Below are 17,500 nucleotides of genomic sequence, written 5' to 3' on the forward strand. Positions count from 1 at the left end.
GAACAGAACCCTTCTCACACTGGACCTACAGTGGAACCACATACGACGTGATAGTGCTGTGCTCCTGGTCAGAGCTCTGGCGGTCAGTGTGTGTGTGTGTGTGTGTGTGTGTGTGTGTGTGTGTGTGACTGTGTGTGTGTGTGTGTGTGTGTGTGTGTGTGTGTGTGTGAGAGAGAGAGACTCTGTGTGTGTGTGTGTGTGTGTCTGAGAGAGAGAGAGAGAGAGAGAGAGAGAATGTGTGTGTGTGTGTGTGTGTGTGTGTGTGTGTGTGGTTTTTGCGTATATATAACTATGTATATATCTATGTATATCTATATCTTTTCTAAAGAATATATATATATCTGTGTGTGTGTGTGTGTGTGTGTGTGTGTGTGTGTGTGTGTGCCTATGTGAACGCGCGTGCGTGTGTGGTGTGTGTATGGTTGGTGTGGGTCTCTCTCTCTCTCTCTCTCTCTATATATATATATATATATATGATATCATATCATATGTGTGTGTGTGTGTGTGTGTGTGTGTGTGTTTGCTCGCACACACCCACACACTTCATTAGAAGAGACATACTCCAAAAATGGAAAAAAAAAAAAGTCGAATAAAAAAAACAACAACTTGCCTTTAACATATGAACTGTCCAGAAGAACACGGGGCTGAGGCACCTGAACCTGGCATGGAACGGGCTGGGCAAAGAGGGCTGTGTGGCCCTGGCGCACGCGCTGCCCCAGAACACCTCACTGCACGAGCTGGACCTCACGTGCAACCGCGTCGACCTTCTGTCTCTGGGCTTCCTTTTGAGAGGGCTGACACGGAACTCCAGGCTGACTTCTTTGAAGGTCCGTTTATCTGGAGGTAGAGGATGAGGGTGACAGAGGAGGGGATATGTGTGTGTGTGTGTGTGTGTGTGTGTGTGTGTGGAGGGAGGGGAGGCGGGGAGAGAGGGAGGGTTGGGGGGGAGGATGGTAGAGTGTGAGTGTATGTATGTTAGGGGGGGGTAGAATTTTGGGGGTTGTTTGGAAGGGTTTCGGTTTGGGGACGAGGGGGGGTGGGGGGGGGCGGGGGGTGCAGGAAAGGGAGGGGTGTCTGGTTGTTCTGTGTGGGTGGAGATGGGGATGGGGAGGTGGTAGGGTGAGGGGTGTGTGTGTGTGTGTGTGTGTGTGTGTGTGTGTGTGTGTGTGTGTGTGTCCTTCTGTCCCCAGCCTGCACACACACGCGCATACATAGAGACAGAGACAGAGAGAGAGAGACAGAGAGTTTTCTCTCTCATAACTCGTCGAAAGAAACACGTTTGGTTGTATGAGAGTGAAGAAAGAGAGAGAGTGAGAGAGAGAGAGCGAGAGACAGAGAGAGAGGGAGAGACAGACAGACAGAGACAGAGACAGATGAACAGAGACAGAAGAACAGAGACAGACAGACAAACAAACAGACATGTAGTCGGAGAGAACTGTTCCCAGACACACACACACACACACACACACACACACACACACACGAACACCTACGACCAAGGTTGGGAATTTTAGGTAGCAAAGGCGAGTTAAATGCTGGAAGAATGGACTTGTCGAAGCGTTGTTAGACGGTAACAAAATTAATAGTTAAGAGCGGAAACTCTCTACCATTCACAAGGTACAAAAACCTCAAGTCAATGCTGCTTATGCTACCGATTGTTAGAAGGTAGTGAAGAAACCAATTAACTGTCGTGTCATCGGTCGAATGTTGGTGTCATTGTTGTTATCTGTCAGACGCATTGGCGTCTATGGCTGTCGGAGATAGCGTTCCCTTTTTTTTCTTCTTGGTTTTCGAAACTTTTAAAATTTCTTATTCAACGCTACATGTATCTCTGTGTGTCTTCTGTCTATCTCTGTGTTTGTTTGACTGTCTGTATCTGTCTGACGCTTTCCCTTTCTCTTTTGCTCTCTCTCACCCCCACCCCTGATCTCTCTCTCTCTCTCCCCCCCCTGCCCACCCCCTCTTTGTCGCTTCCTCCCTGTCTGTATCGCTCCTTCAACTCTGTCTCTGTCTCTGTATTTCTATCTCTGTCTCTCCCAGTCTCTGCCATGTTTGCTCTCTTTCTCTCTGTCCCTCGCTGTCTTTCCAACCTCTCCGTCTCTCTCTTGTGTGCATGGCGTTGGCACCGTTTGATTAAATTGTAAAAATGATGTTGTATGTGGCATTGTTCAAACTCACAGGTGTGTTTGTTTGTTTGTGTGTGTGTGTGTGTGTTTGTGTGTGTGTGAGTGTGTTTGTGTGTGTGTATGTGTGTGTGCGTGCGTGCGCGCGCGTGTGTGTGAATGAGTGTGTGTTTGTGTGCGTGCATGTGTGTATGTGTGCGTGCGTGCGTGCGTGCGTGCGTGCGCGCGTGTGTGTTTTCCCCTGCACACAACCTGGTGCGGCTGTTGATGTTTCAGATCGGGCAGAACCCTATCACAACGGAGGGAGCCAAGGCCCTGATAGAGGCCATCAGTTCTTCCCCTGCAGTGGCCATCAGCGAAATAGACATCACTGTAAGTGACACCGTCACTGCCCCGGCTCAAAGACAACACGATACTCTTTGTCTAGACATGTCTATAACTAGCTCTGCCCCCACATTCATACTTCACCATCACCACCACACCGCCTCTCCCCCACCTGCCCGGAAAAGAAAGAAAGAAAGAAAGAAAAGAATGCTCTAGCATTATGAAATGATACCCTAGCTTGATAAGCTAAAGAGTGAGGAAAAAGGAGATGAAGAACAGAAAGGAGTGTGAACACAAGCACTTTTGTAGTCTCCTTCTTCGCATTTCTCTTCTTACTGGCATGATATATTTGTCATCATCGTCGTCATCATCATTATTATCAATGTTCTTCTCTTTTTTGTTGTTGGTGTTGTCATGTTATTATTATTATTATTATTATTATTAGTAGTAGTAGTAGTAGCATTGTTGATATCATTATGATTATAGCTATGATTATAATGATGATAATTATTATCATTATTAATAGAAGCAGCAGCAGCAGTAGCAGCAGCAGCAGCAGTAAGTAGTAGTAGTAGTTGTTGTTGTACTAGTAGTATGTTCTATGCTCTATCTAATTTAATTTTCTTTCTCTGTATATTAAAAAAAAATCACATGTATGTATGTATGTATCATTATCATTATCATCATCGTCATCATCATCACCATCACCATCATCATTATCATCATCATTCTCACCTCTCTGTCTCTCTCTCTTTCTCTCTATCTCTCTCTGTATCAGGGAGTGCTGGTGGACGTCATCATCATCACTATCATCATCATTCTCACCCTCTCTCTCTCGAACAAAATTTATTTTCCATGCGATCAAAAGAAGAAATCATATACTCAGACCTAATTAAGTAGAATTAATGTCAAGTCCATGAACATTATGATATTGTGTCATCTGTCCCCTTCTCATGCCCATCCCCATGTCCCCTGGTTTTGAATTGTGGTCCATGGCCAAAGTTCATTGATACATGTTCTCTCTCTCTCTCTCTCTCTCTCTCTCTCTCTCTCTCTCTCGTAATGCCCTCTGTACTGGCTGTCAGTTGTGAAAATAACTGAATGAAAATCTGTAGGTTTAGGAAATTCCACTTTCTTGCATGCAGAGCTTGTTTCATGTTTTCGTTTTTTTCTTAATAGGCATTCTACATTGTTCTTTTTGTTTCTAGGGGCCGGAGGCCTATGGAATAAAATTTTGTTCTCTCTCTCTCTCTCTCTCTCTCTCTCTCTCTCTATATATATATATATATATATATATACATGCCAGGGAGTGCCGGTGGACGTGGAGTTCAGCCAGCTGCTGTCCCAGACCCAGGCAGGACGGCTGCTGCACGTGCAGCACGAGGAGGCCGTGATGCTGGCCACCAGCGACCAGACGCGCGAGCACGACGGCACCAACCTGTCGCGCTACGACCCCGTGGTGGTCTTCTTCGAGTACATGAAGCTGGACAACCTGCGGGTCATCGACATCTTCCAGTACATGGACGTCCGGAAACGGGACAAGCTCAGCAAGGCCAACATCCGTGACGGCCTCAACGTGAGTTTTTTTTTTGTGGGGGGGAGCGGGGGTGGGGGGTGGGGGGGGGGGGGGGGGCGAGGCCGGGACGAAGGGCGTCGGGGGTGGTGGGGGTCCCGCTAGTGGTGATGATGATGGTGATGGTGATGATCATAATATGGCTTCCTGTGTCTCTGTTGTGTTTCTATGTGTGTCTGAATCTGTGTCTTGTGTCTGTGTCTGTCTGTGTCTTTATGTCTCTGTGTCTGTATCTGTGTCTATGACTGTTTGTCTGTCTCTGTTTCTGTGTCTGTGCCTGTGTCTGTATCTATGCCTGCCTGTCTGTCTCTGTCTCTATGTCTTTTTGTCTGTGTCTGTATCTCTGCCTGCCTGTATCTCTGTCTGATTGTCTGTCTCTGTGTCTGTGCCTGTATCTGTGTCTCCTTTCTGTGTCTGTGTCAGCTGATTGTGGACGTTAAGTTGACAGGTGGAATTTTGTGCAATGTCCCCGTCACATGTCTATGTCTGTCTGTCTCTGTCTCTATCTGTCTGTCAACTGTTAAACGTCTGCAGTCATCAGTATGTGTGCGAGGACATTAAACTGAATTCCTCCTGTCAACCAAACGTTTATCACTCACCAGAATGTTTGAGGGGACATTACACAAACTCTCTTCTGCCAACAAAACACCAGTATGTGTGAGGGGACGTTAAACTAAATTCCGTTTGTCAACTAAACGTCTACTGTGGAGTGATGGCCTAGAGGTAACGCGTCCGCCTAGGAAGCGAGAGAATCTGGGCGCGCTGGTTCGAACCACGGCTCGGCCGCCGATATTTTCTCCCCCTCCACTAGACCTTGAGTGGTGGTCTGGACGCTAGTCATTCGGATGAGACGATAAACCGAGGTCCCGTGTGCAGCATGCACTTAGCGCACGTAAAAGAACCCACGGCAACAAAAGGGTTGTTCCTGGCAAAATTCTGTAGAAAAATCCACTTCGATAGGAAAAACAAATCAAACTGCACGCAGGAAAAAATACAAAAAATGGGTGGCGCTGTAGTGTAGCGACACGCTCTCCCTGGGGAGAGCAGCCCGAATTTCACACAGAGAAATCTGTTGTGATAAAAAAAAACACCCAAAACAAACAAAACAAAACAAAACAAAAACAAAACAAAACTGTCACAAGATTATGGGACGGGACATAACTAAATTCCTCCTGTCAACTAAACGTCTACCACTCAACAGTATGTGTGAGGGGACATTAAACTAAGTTCCTCCTGTCAACTAAACGTCTACAGTCACAAGAATATGGGACGGGACATAACTAAATTCCTCCTGTCAACTAAACGTCTACAGTCACAAGAATATGGGACGGGACATAACTAAATTCCTCCTGTCAACTAAACGTCTACCAGTCAATCACCAGTACTTGTGAGGGGACATTACACAGAAATCCCATCTGTCAGCTAAAATCAATGTTTGCAGTCACCAGTGTGTGTGAGGGGAAATTACACAAAAACCCTTCTGCCAACTAAACACCAGAGAAGACGTTAAACTGAATTCCTCCTGTCAGCTAAAGGTCTACAGTCACCAGTGTGTGTGAGGGGACATTAAACTAAATTCCTTCTGTCACAGGCCCTTCGGATTCCCGTGACGGAGCACGCCATTGATGTCATTGTGGAGAAGCTGGATCTGAACAAGGATGGCTTTGTGGAACTGGAGTGAGTGTTGGAGTGAAAGCCCACACACACACACACACACACACACACACACACACACACACACACACACACACCATCTTTGCCCAGCAGCATTGTGAAGCAGACATTAAAACTCAACTCGGGGAAACTTTTTTTTAAAAATGTTCCATTTCCACACATGTATCAGTTATGGAGATGTTTCTCAAACACGACCTTGTTAATGAATTGCATACAGACTGCACGAACAGTTAAGGACCGTTCCATAACAACCGGCATGCTTTCTTAAATGTTAAAATAAAAATCCAGAGATTGTGTACATTATGCAGGCTGCGTAATATGGTCTAACACAGTCTCTCGCTGAATATACTGCGGGCTGTTTTTAGGCACACGTTCCTCGTGAAAAGCTTGACAAATGCATTTGAAAAATCAATGTTTTAGCAAGAACAACAGTATCAGTAGCTCAAGGAGGCGTCACTGCGTTCGGTCAAATCCATATACGCTACACCACATCTGCCAAACAGATGCCTGACCAACAGCGTAACCCAACGCGCTTAGTCAGGCCTTGAGAAGAAAAACAAAAACAAAACAAAAAACAACAACAAACAAACAAACAACCCCCCCAAAAAAACAACAACAACAACAACAAAAAACAACAACAAAAAACAAAAAAAAACCAACCCCCCCCCCCAATAAAATAAATAAAGTAAAATAAATAAAGTAAAAATAACAAAAAAACAAAACAAAAAAAGAACAACAACTACTACAACAACAATAAAACCAAGGACAAACGAACAAACAAACAGAACAACAAAAACAACAACAACAACAAAACAAAACAAACACAAAAAACAAACAAACAAGAAACAAAACAATAAACCGTACAGTTATTCAGTTGTCATGAGCAATATCTGTTGTTGTTATTTTTAATTGTGAATAAAATGGAAGCGTGTGAGCAAGAAGCATCTGTGTTATAAGTGATGCTCATCACGTTGCTTGTATACACATCGCTGTTTATCTTTTAAAAAAGAAAAAAAAAGCAAAACCATCATTTCACCATGCCCGCAAGAAGAGAAAACTGTGGAAGCTCCCAAATGGTCCTCAACTTTTTTTTTGTGAAGCCTGTATCATAGCTACAGAATGAACCTTAGCTTGGTTCGTAACAGCAGTTGAAAAAAAAAAAAAAGAAAAAAAAAGCACAGTGTTGGAGAGCAAGGTTAGAGCTACATGACAAGAGGCTCGTTGATACTTACATGTCCTTGAAAAAAAAAAAAACAACCCAAAAAACAACAACAAAAAAACAAAACAAAACACACCACAAAGTCCTCTTGATCAGACAGGACAAGGTTTGTGTTGACTCATTGTTTCAACATTAGGTCTGCTGAAAACTGCATTGAAGTGACCACATACTTGATCATTGTCCACAAAAAGTTACAAGATCAGTGGAGAGTAAAAGTCTATGTGTGTGCGTGTGCGTGTGGTTGTGTGTGTGTGTGTGTGTGTGTGTGTGTGTGTGTGTGTGTGTGTGTGTGTGTGTGTTGAAGTTTTTATCTAAAATTTAAATTGTAGTTTATTCTATATTTATTTATTTACCATTAGTTAACTGATTAGTTAATTTACACATTTATCTACCTAGTTACCTACCTACCTGTTCATTTGTACATCTATCTATCTATCAATCTATCTATTCATTAATTTATTCATTTGTATATCTATTTATTCAGTTGTGTAATTATCAACCTATTCATTTATAACCAATAAATGAATAGATTTGTTTATTATCATGGAAACATATTAACACAGACATTGTCCTGTCCCAACACCCACCCTACCCACCCTTCCCGCCTACCCCACCCACGCCACCACACGCCACCCGACCCCACTCAAAAACCCACGCCACCCCGGGTGGTCAGCGAGATGATGAAGGTACAGCGGGACACGGCGCGCCAGGTCAAGCTCCGCCAGATCAAGGCCAAGGCCCGTCACCGCGAGGACCACGGGCTGATCAACCTGCACAAGATGCTGCGTGACATCATCGCCAAGCGGACCGAGGAAAACAACGAAAGCCGCCGGGAGAGCCACCACTACCAACGGGACAGCGTCCGGGGAGACAGCCTCAGCGTCCGGCGAGACAGCACCGTCCCGAGGGACGGCGTACAGCACGTGACCACCGGCCGCAGGACGTCAGTGGTGGTGGGGGCAGGAGGGGCCAGGAGGAAGTCCAGCGTGGGTGGTCTTCAGCTGACAGGGGCACGGTACACGTCCACCGTCACCTCTTCTTCTTCCTCTTCCTCTCCATCCTCCTCCTTGGTGAAGAAGCAGCAGCAGCAGCAGCAGCAGCAGCAGCAGCAGCAGCAGCATCTTGGGAGAGTGTTCGGCGCTGTGGAGCATCATCTCAGGACTATTCCTGATGAATGATTTGTTCATTTATTTATTCATGTATTTATTTTTCTATTCATTTGTTATATATTCATTTATCTAATTATTTATTCATTTATTTATTCATTTATTTACGTATTCATTTATTTATTTGTCTATTAATTAATTAATTAATTTATCTATTTATTCATCTAAACATTTTTTTTCGTACTTGACTAAGTTCTCGGTTGGTATCGCCGTGTCATGACCTGTTAGGCGCTGGACGTTCTGACCCAGTGTTCACCAGTGATCAACCAGTGAGGGTTCCAGGCCCCAGTTGGACATGGTAGCTGTGTCCTTGTGAGAAAGGCACTTCGGTCTGATTTACCCCACTCCACCCCACTCTGAATGGGCCACTGACTCCGACTGGGGGAAGCTTAATCAACAGCCGTGGAAGGAGAGGATTTGACCCCCGTCTCCCTATGTGGAGCTCCAGACACAGAGGATATGAACTGACTGAACCATGGCCATAGGAGGCTCCATGACCTTAAACCCTATTATTATCATCATTATTGTCATTATAATTATTATTATACCTTTTACCCAGGGGCTGGAGTAGTGACGTTCTTTTGCTTGACATGATGTGAAGTCTGATGTAAATAATTCTTTGACGTCAATACCAAAAAAAAACAACAACAGAAGAAACCTTTGGTGACAGAAAAAAAACGTTCAGCTGAAATCCATTCTTTGTGTTGAGTCAGACATAAGTTGTGTGATGGAATGGAAAAGATAAGAAGTATGTGAAAGAAAAGAAAAGAAAAGAAAAGATAGAAACTTATATATATATATATATGTTTATACTATATATATATATATATATATATATATATATATATGTGTGTGTGTGTGTGTGTGTGTGTGTGTGTGTGTAGTAGTTGCAGTCTTCAGTTTAACGTCTTCCACTTTAAGTGATATTAGACGGGAAAAAAAAGAAGAAAAAAAAGGTGGTGTGGGGGTCAGTGTTGCTCTGGGTATATTCTTTTTCACGTCTTCGCTAGTCTGAAACTTGCTGTGTCGGAATCGGCAGAACCATTTTTTTTAAATTAAAAAAAATCTGTATTTTAAACGAACAGAAAATGGATTGTTGGGGTTACAGTACTGTGCCATCTTTAACAGTGACAGCATAATTGTGTGTGTGTGTGTGTGTGTGTGTGTGTGTGTGTGTGTGTGTGTGTTGATCAGTTGTTTGATTTCAATCTTCCGATCAACATCGGTTGACAGATTTTGATTTTTGTTTCCTTTTTTATTTTTTATTTTATTTTATTTTTTTTAAATCTTTCTTTAAATCAACGAAACCGGTTGTTTAATTAAAGGGTTGTTGTCAATATTTCATTGTTCATGACACGCTGAATAATCGATGTGAGTAATCGATTTATTGGTACGTTTTGATTCACTGACTTCGAACGATTGATTTGATTTATTGATTTATTATCTTTATGAACAGGCTGCTCGGTGTAACGTGACAGGACATCGGGGGCAACAATCATTTTCGATTGGCGATGGAAAATCACGTGGCAGAATGCAATGTATTGCATAGTATTGTATTCTTTTGTAATGTACAGTATTGTTGTGTTATATGTATTGTGTTAATGTGTTTTACTGCTTTATATTGCCGTGAGTTGTACTGTGCTGTTTTTGTGTAGTGTGTGTTACATGCACTGTGTTGTATTGTACTGTACTGTATTGTATTGTATTGTATTGAATCTCAAGGCCTGACTGAGCGCGTTGGGTTACGCTGCTGGTCAGGCATCTGCTTGGCAGATGTGGTGTAGCGTATATGGATTTGTCCGAACGCAGTGACGCCTCTTTGAGCTACTGAAAACTGAAACTGAATTGTATGCTATTGTGTTGTATTGTGTTGTGTTGTATTATACTTTGTTACATGCAGCCAAGCACCAGCTCTGTATTGTAATGTGCTGGATTGTATTGTATTGTATTGTATGGTACTGTACTGTACTGTACTGTACTGTATTGTGTTGTGTTGTGTTGTGCTGTATTATACTATGTTGCATGCAGCCAAGTGTATTGTATTGTACTGTGTTGTATTGTGTTGTGTTGTGTTATTGTATTGTGTTGTGCTGTATTGTCTCATACTGTGTTGCATGCAACCAAGCACCAGCTCTGTGCTGTAATGTGCTGGATTGTATTGTATTGTATTGTATTATGTTGTGTTGTGCTGTATTATATTATAATGTGTTGCATACAGCCAAGTGTATTGTATTGTATTGAATTGTAGTGTAATGTATTGTATTGTGTTGTGTTGTGCTGTATTATATTATACTGTGTTGCATGCAGCCAAGTGTATTGTATTGTATTGTGTTGTGTTGTGTTGTGCTGTATTATCTTATACTGTGTTGCATGCAGCCAAGTGTATTGTATTGTAATTGTATTGTGTTGTGTTGTGCTGTATTATCTTATACTGTGTTGCATGCAGCCAAGTGTATTGTATTGTATTGTAATTGTATTGTATTGTGTTGTGTTATCTTATACTGTGTTGCATGCAGCCAAGTGTATTGTATTGTAATTGTATTGTGCTGTATTATCTTATACTGTGTTGCATGCAGCCAAGTGTATTGTATTGTAATTGTGTTGTGTTGTGCTGTATTATCTTATACTGTGTTGCATGCAGCCAAGCACCAACTTTGTACTGTAGTGTGCTGGATTGTATTGTATTGCATTGTGTTGTGTTGTGTTGTATCATATTGCATTTTTTGTATTGCATGCAACCAAGCTTCAACTCTGTACTGTAATGTGCTGGATTGTATTGTGTTGTATTGTATTGTATTGAATTGTGTTGCATGCAACGAAGGTTCAACTCTGTACTGTAATGTGCTGGATTGTATTGTATTGTATTGTATTATATTGTATTCTATTCTACTGAATTGTGTTGTATTATATTGTACTGTGCATGCAGCCAAGTCCCAACTCGTTCTCTCGTGGCAAGTGTCACGTCGCCATAAGGACACACGTTGGAGGAGACCGCGTTGTGCACTGCACGCAAAGAAGTCGGTGGTGTTCAGCTTTGCTTGATCTGAGTCATCTCATGAACTGTCTGTTGGGAGATCACAGTCACATTTTGACTGCATGGGGGAAAAATAGAAAGGAAAAGAAAAGAAAAGAAAAAAATTGCGATAATAAAAGCAAGAGGATAAAATTGTCGAAATACCATGTGTCCTTTATGTACGTTAAACGTTGCGTCTTCTATCTTCATGACGTTCATCTGTGTGTGTGTGTGTGTGTGTGTGTGTGTGTGTGTGTGTGTGTGCGCGCGCGCGGGCGCACGCTGAGGTGCATACCCACTCTCTCTCTCTCTTTCTTTCTCCACGTGCACATCTTTACAAAATCAAAACATTTATTTGCAAACTGTATTGCAAAGATACTTTCACAGGAAATACGTTATGCAAAGATAATTATTAGTAGACCGACAAACATTTCATCTGGGAAGAAGACAACAAAATGAATATGGCATTTAAAAAAGAGGGGGAAATAGTACACAGTTGAAATATTAAAAGAGAACATTTTATAAATGTTACAGATGGATGACATACGATTTGCCTTACCACATGGTACACCCCTCCTGAGAACTAATCAGAATTAGAAAAATTTTGATCTGAGAACTAATCAGAATTAGAAAAATTTTGATCATGCATTTAGTATTTTCGTTGTTTACAAAGTCAGTAAAGCATAAACAATAATACTTAAAGGAATTCTGTACTGGAGAGAAAAAAAAACCACTCTGTCAAATATTATTGACCTAAAAGAGAAGGAAAAAAAGTGTGTGTGTGTGTGTGTGCGCGCGCGCGCGCGCAATTTGGGGAGTTCGTTGGTGTGTGCGTTTTCACGTGTCCGCTGCTTTGGTGTTTGCATCTGTGTGCACGCGCAGTCATGAAAACCAACTCAAATGGAAGACTTCTCACAGTCTAAGGGACACAACTATATACCTGGCTCTCGCTTACTTCCCATGGACCACTGTCCTTTTTTTGGAACATGTTAATTTTTCTTTCAATCTTAACAAACAAAAATAATAATGAGCTCTGTGAACTGTCACACACGCATTCACACACACACAAACTTAGACATGATTCAGGTAGGTTAGCACTTTTAAATGTCACACAGAGAGAAATCATTCGTTCTCAAGCACAATAGATAAGAATGACATAAAAACATTGGTCAGTCATAAAAAAGGTTAACCACATTCAAAGGATGTAACAGTGATGAGAGAAGGAAAAATTAATGAAATGACATTCTGGACAGGAATACACATTCAGCACACTACCTGAATAATGATACAACTCAACCAAAAATACATCAGCAGCTCAGTCATGAAAATGACTGAAATATATATATATATATTGTATGGAGTGGGTTTTTTTAATGAAGAAAATGTTACAACATAGTTGAGGCACTACATCATTAGAAAATATCTTCATAACTAGGTACCATCAACAAGCATTGCTCAGAATCACGCTTGAGCCTATTGACATGCAGAAGAATCTTAAAATCAAAATACTGCCATACCTGAAAACAGTCTATTTATTTCTTTAATTAAACTCTTCGTTTATTTCTTTTAAAATAGTTTATCATTATTTTTCAGCACTTATTTACCATCACCCACAGACATTCCCAAACCATTCCATCAAAATCAACTTCCACAGCTTGAACAACACTTCTTCACTTCAAACGAATGGAATCTTCTAAATTCAAGTTAAGAACTTGAACTGGTTTTGGTAATATCATAAGCATTAACAAAGGAAGTACAGCTTTTGATGGCAACACATCACAGCACATTTCTTCCACACTGTCTTGCAACTTCAAATCATCATTAATTTTGTTCTTCAACGTTCTCAACAATTTCTTTCGTTGTTTTGGGGTGGGGACGCCCCGGTGCGTGGAGCAGGAATCGAATGGAAGGTGAAAAACAAAAAAGACGATAAGCATGTGCAAGTCAGTCACTTCAATACACTGGATTAGAAGAAGCAGAGGAAGGATGGTGGGAAGGGGTGTGTGTGTGTGTGTGTGTGTGTGTGGTCAAAACACGGAATTAATAATACAAGCTGTATCAAAAGTCTGGAATCAAGCAAATGCTATGAAAATGTTTTAAGCCCCAACCCTCCCCCACAACCCATCTCAAACGTGAACTTGCGCCCATGTGTAAAACACTGGCAAAGGCATAATGAACCCAAGCTTTGATACATAATTAATACATTTTGTGTGTTAACAGGTGAAATGTCAAACACTTATATAAGTATACCAAGTGAAATGCCCTATGCTTAAAAAAATACCCATATCTAACATGCAAGCACAAACTTCCATTCATATGCACATCCATAAACAAACAAACAAACAAAAACAAAACAACAACAACAAAAAACCCCAAAAAAAACCCTTACAGCTGTTGTTTAGCACAGTGAAATGAACACACCTGTCAGGATGAATTGTGGTTTTGAGGAAGGAGTGGGAGTGGGTGGGGAGAAGAAGAAGAAGAAGCAGAAAAAAGAAGTACATTCCTATATATATATATATATATGTCAGACCAAGCGCAACAACATGAACGTTTTTGGGGGGCTGTTTTTTTATTTTTTTTATTCAGCTCCCACTCCAAACTTCCAGTAAACAACACCCCCACTCTGTCCCACTTCGAAGAAAAAAAAAAATCTGCTGCACATTCATGATGACGTGTGTAGTATGCTGACCAAGCCAAATGTTGAACTTTTTGCTGACTTACGGTTTCTCTGTTAGTTTTCCTTTAACTGCGGCATTGGATTGGACAATAAAATGTTCATCATATTCATATCCATTATTACGTGTACTGTTACAAGTCGGACTGCGTTGATTGATTGATTGGCTGCGTTGGTTGGTTGGCTGGCTGGATGGCTTGGATGGATGGATGCCTTGGTTGATGGAAGGATGGATGGAATGATGGATGAGGCTGGCTGACAGCCGTGTGAGCGAACGGATCAGTTGTTCAGTCAGTGATGCTGCGGGACTTGCCGAAGTTGATGCCTTGCTGGTTGGCGCCCTTGGTGCTCCCCATCTGGAGGCCGATCACGGCATGCCCCTCTCGCAGCTTCTCCTCGCTGAAGTTGCGCGGGTTGCTCTCCGACTCCTTCACACCCAGAACAGGGCCGTCGTACCCGTTCGCCTGGGCCTGCAATGGAACGGCAGCGAGTCAGTGGTGATTAGTTAACACTGGAGAAAACCTGCGGGAAAGTGCTCACAGTCAGTGGTGATAGTTTACACTGGAGAAAACCCGGGGCAACGTGTTAACAGTCAGTGGTGATAGTTTACACTGGAGAAAACCCGGGGCAACGTGTTAACAGTCAGTGGTGATAGTTTACACTGGAGAAAACATGGGGCAACGTGTTAACAGTCAGTGGTGATAGTTTACACTGGAGAAAACCCGGGGCAACGTGTTAACAGTCAGTGGTGATAGTTTACACTGGGGAAAACCCGGGGCAACGTGTTAACAGTCAGTGGTGATAGTTTACACTGGAGATAACATGGGGCAACGTGTTAACAGTCAGTGGTGATAGTTTACACTTGGGAAAACCCGGGGCAACGTGTTAACAGTCAGTGGTGATAGTTTACACTGGAGATAACATGGGGCAACGTGTTAACAGTCAGTGGTGATAGTTTACACTGGGGAAAACCCGGGGCAACGTGTTAACAGTCAGTGGTGATAGTTTACACTGGAGATAACCTGGGGGAAAGTGTTCACAGTCAGTGGTGATAGTTTACACTGGAGAAAACCCGGAGCAACGTGTTAAAAGTCAGTGGTGATAGTTTACACAGGAGAAAACATGAGACAACGTGTTAACAGTCAGTGGTGATAGTTTACACTGGAGATAACATGGGGCAACGTGTTAACAGTCAGTGGTGATAGTTTACACTGGAGAAAACATGGGGCAAAGTGTTAACAGTCAGTGGTGATAGTTTGCACTGGAGAAAACATGGGGCAACGTGTTAACAGTCAGTGGTGATAGTTTACACTGGAGAAAACATGGGGCAACGTGTTAACAGTCAGTGGTGATAGTTTACACAGGAGAAAATCATGGGGCAACGTGTTTACAGTCAGTGGTGATAGTTTACACTGGAGATAACATGGGGCAGCGTTTTTACAGTCAGTGTGATATTTTACTTGACAAAACAGAGGCAAGGAGAAAACAGGAGGAACATATCAACAGTCACTGTGATACTTAACTGGAGAAAACAGGAGCAAAGTGTTAACAGTCACTGTGATACCTAACTGAAGAAAACAAGGGGCAACATGTAACAGAAAGTGCGACAATGTGGTATCTAATTTGAAAAAAAAAAGAAAAAAAGAAAAAAAAAGAGAATCAGCCAGCGTGATATCTAACCGGAGGAAACAGAGGCAACGTGCAACAGTCAGTGTGACATCTGGAGAAAACAACCAATCAGAACTGAGGAAGTGAAGGACGCTGAAGAAATCTGTCGTGACAGGATAGCAACCCTTATCGTATCAGTCAGTCAGTTGCAGCAACGGCTTATTGAGAGTCATCCAGTCCTTTAAGTTCGCACTGCACTCCCTTGACTCGAATCATCCAGTCCTTAAAGTCCGCATTGCACTTCCTTGACTTGAATTCCTTTCAAGTCCCCAATGCATTTCGTTGACTCGAGTAATCCAATCCTTAAAGTCCGCATTGCACTTCCTTGACTTGAATTCCTTTTAAGTCCCCAATGCATTTCGTTGACTCGAGTAATCCCTTGTCTCGATTTATTCAGCCCTTTAAATCCCCACTGCACTTCCTTGACTTGATTTATTAAGTCTTTTAAGCCCGTATGTTGATCTATTCTTTTATCTGCCATTCTGTATATGTTACAACGTGAGTCTGTTGATCTGTTCATTTATCTATCAGTCTGTATATGTTACAATGTGAGTATGTCCATTGACCTATTCATTAATCTCTCAGTCTGTGTAGCAAAGTGAGAGTTGTATTATCAATGGTTTCTCCAGTGCAGTGAGAAATCACTTACAGCTTAGTCTTTTATGAAGGACTGTGACTCAGACTAGGAGGCAAAATTGCACTGGCTCTTAGTACTTCAGCCTTGGGGGCTAGGTGGCCTTTGGGAACCATCCCAACGCCGACTGTCCAAGGACCCTCTTGGCCTAGAGAGTAGGGATGTAACTTGGGCAAGACACTCTCCACTATAATCAAATTCTAGCCCACAAAGTCGGGACAGCAGTTGCCTCCTCTGCTGTTCTGGTGGTTATGGTCGGACATGACTGGCTAACATACCTGCTGACCAGACACTGACCTTCCTGCCCAGGGCGTGGATGGTGTTGACCACTTGGGTCATGTTGGTGTTCTCGAACAGCGCTGCCGTGTGGAAGAGGTCAGTCGTGGGCACCCCGTACTTGGCGCAGGCGTCAATGAATTTCCCGATGTTCTCCATCTGGAGGAAGTTGGGTCCTTTGGTGTTGATCTTCTTCACGGAGCCTGGGCTGATGGCGTTAATCAGTCTGCACGGCATCATCATCATCATCATCATCACCATCATTATCATCATCATCATCTTTATTGTCATCATCATTATATACATCACTGTCATCATCATCACCATCACCATCATCATCGTCGTCATCATCATCTTTATTGTCATCGTCATCATCATTATTGTCATCATCATCACCATCATCATCATCATAAGCAGCAGCAGGATTGTTGCTGTTGGTTCTGGCTTATGGCGATCATCGGTCTGAAAGGTATCATCAAACACAGCTGTATGCTTTTTGGAGGAATTGTTGCTGTTGGTTAATCGTGAAGTTCTACCAGCTTATGGCGTTCATCAGTAATTCGGAAGAGACGATAAACCGAGGTCCCGTGTGCAGCATGCACTTAGCGTACGTAAAAGAACCCACGGCAACAGAAGGGTTGTTCCTGGCAAAATTCTGTAGAAAAATCCACTTTCATAGGAAAAACAAATAAAACTGCACGCAGGAACATTTTTTTAAAAAATGGGTGGCGCTGTAGTGCAGCGACGCGCTCTCCCTGGGGACAGCAGCCCGAATTTCACACAGAGAAATCTGTTGTGATAAAAAGAAATACAAATACAAATACAAGGTGTTATACATTGTTGTGTAAACGGACCAGGATTTTTTTTAACCCCCACCCTTCAACCGTTAATTGGTGGTCTGTGTGCGAGTCTTTCGGATGGGATGATAAACCGAGGCCCCGTGTGCAAGTGCACGTAAAAGGACCCACAACAAGAAAAAGGGTTATCCTCCTGTAGGAAGGATCAACTTTGATGGTAAAACAAAACGCACTTCTAGACAGAGGAAAGAACAAATGTATTAATGTACTCGTTTGTACGTTTGGCACTGCGTGACACATTCTTCTATGGGAGAGCAGGCCCAGTTTCACACAGAGAACTCTGTTGTGACAAAAAG

General features: G+C 42.5%; 2 protein-coding genes across 7 annotated transcripts in view; one reads left to right on the forward strand and one right to left on the reverse strand.

Moving 5' to 3' along the window:
* LOC143298793 (uncharacterized) overlaps positions 1 to 8,391 on the forward strand; it is a 51,043-nt gene extending 42,652 nt beyond the window's left edge. For all 3 annotated transcript variants that reach the window (XM_076611758.1, XM_076611756.1, XM_076611757.1), the window contains exons 7-12: positions 1 to 82; positions 633 to 827; positions 2,400 to 2,495; positions 3,754 to 4,023; positions 5,612 to 5,697; positions 7,587 to 8,391. The exon at positions 1 to 82 is cut by the window's left edge and continues 4 nt beyond it. In XM_076611758.1, the coding sequence (XP_076467873.1) occupies positions 1 to 82; positions 633 to 827; positions 2,400 to 2,495; positions 3,754 to 4,023; positions 5,612 to 5,697; positions 7,587 to 8,091 (1,234 nt within the window). In that variant the 3' untranslated portion in view covers positions 8,092 to 8,391. The remainder of the gene's footprint in view (positions 83 to 632; positions 828 to 2,399; positions 2,496 to 3,753; positions 4,024 to 5,611; positions 5,698 to 7,586) is intronic.
* A 3,034-nt stretch (positions 8,392 to 11,425) lies between these two features.
* Positions 11,426 to 17,500, reverse strand: part of LOC143298508 (myophilin-like) — a 44,226-nt gene continuing 38,151 nt past the window's right edge. For all 4 annotated transcript variants that reach the window (XM_076611347.1, XM_076611344.1, XM_076611345.1 and 1 more), the window contains exons 5-6: positions 16,369 to 16,573; positions 11,426 to 14,239 (exon numbers count right to left, since the gene is read on the reverse strand). In XM_076611347.1, the coding sequence (XP_076467462.1) occupies positions 14,057 to 14,239; positions 16,369 to 16,573 (388 nt within the window). In that variant the 3' untranslated portion in view covers positions 11,426 to 14,056. The remainder of the gene's footprint in view (positions 14,240 to 16,368; positions 16,574 to 17,500) is intronic.

The sequence above is a fragment of the Babylonia areolata genome, chromosome 24 (assembly GCF_041734735.1).
Source record: "Babylonia areolata isolate BAREFJ2019XMU chromosome 24, ASM4173473v1, whole genome shotgun sequence".
NCBI lineage: Eukaryota > Metazoa > Mollusca > Gastropoda > Neogastropoda > Buccinidae > Babylonia > Babylonia areolata.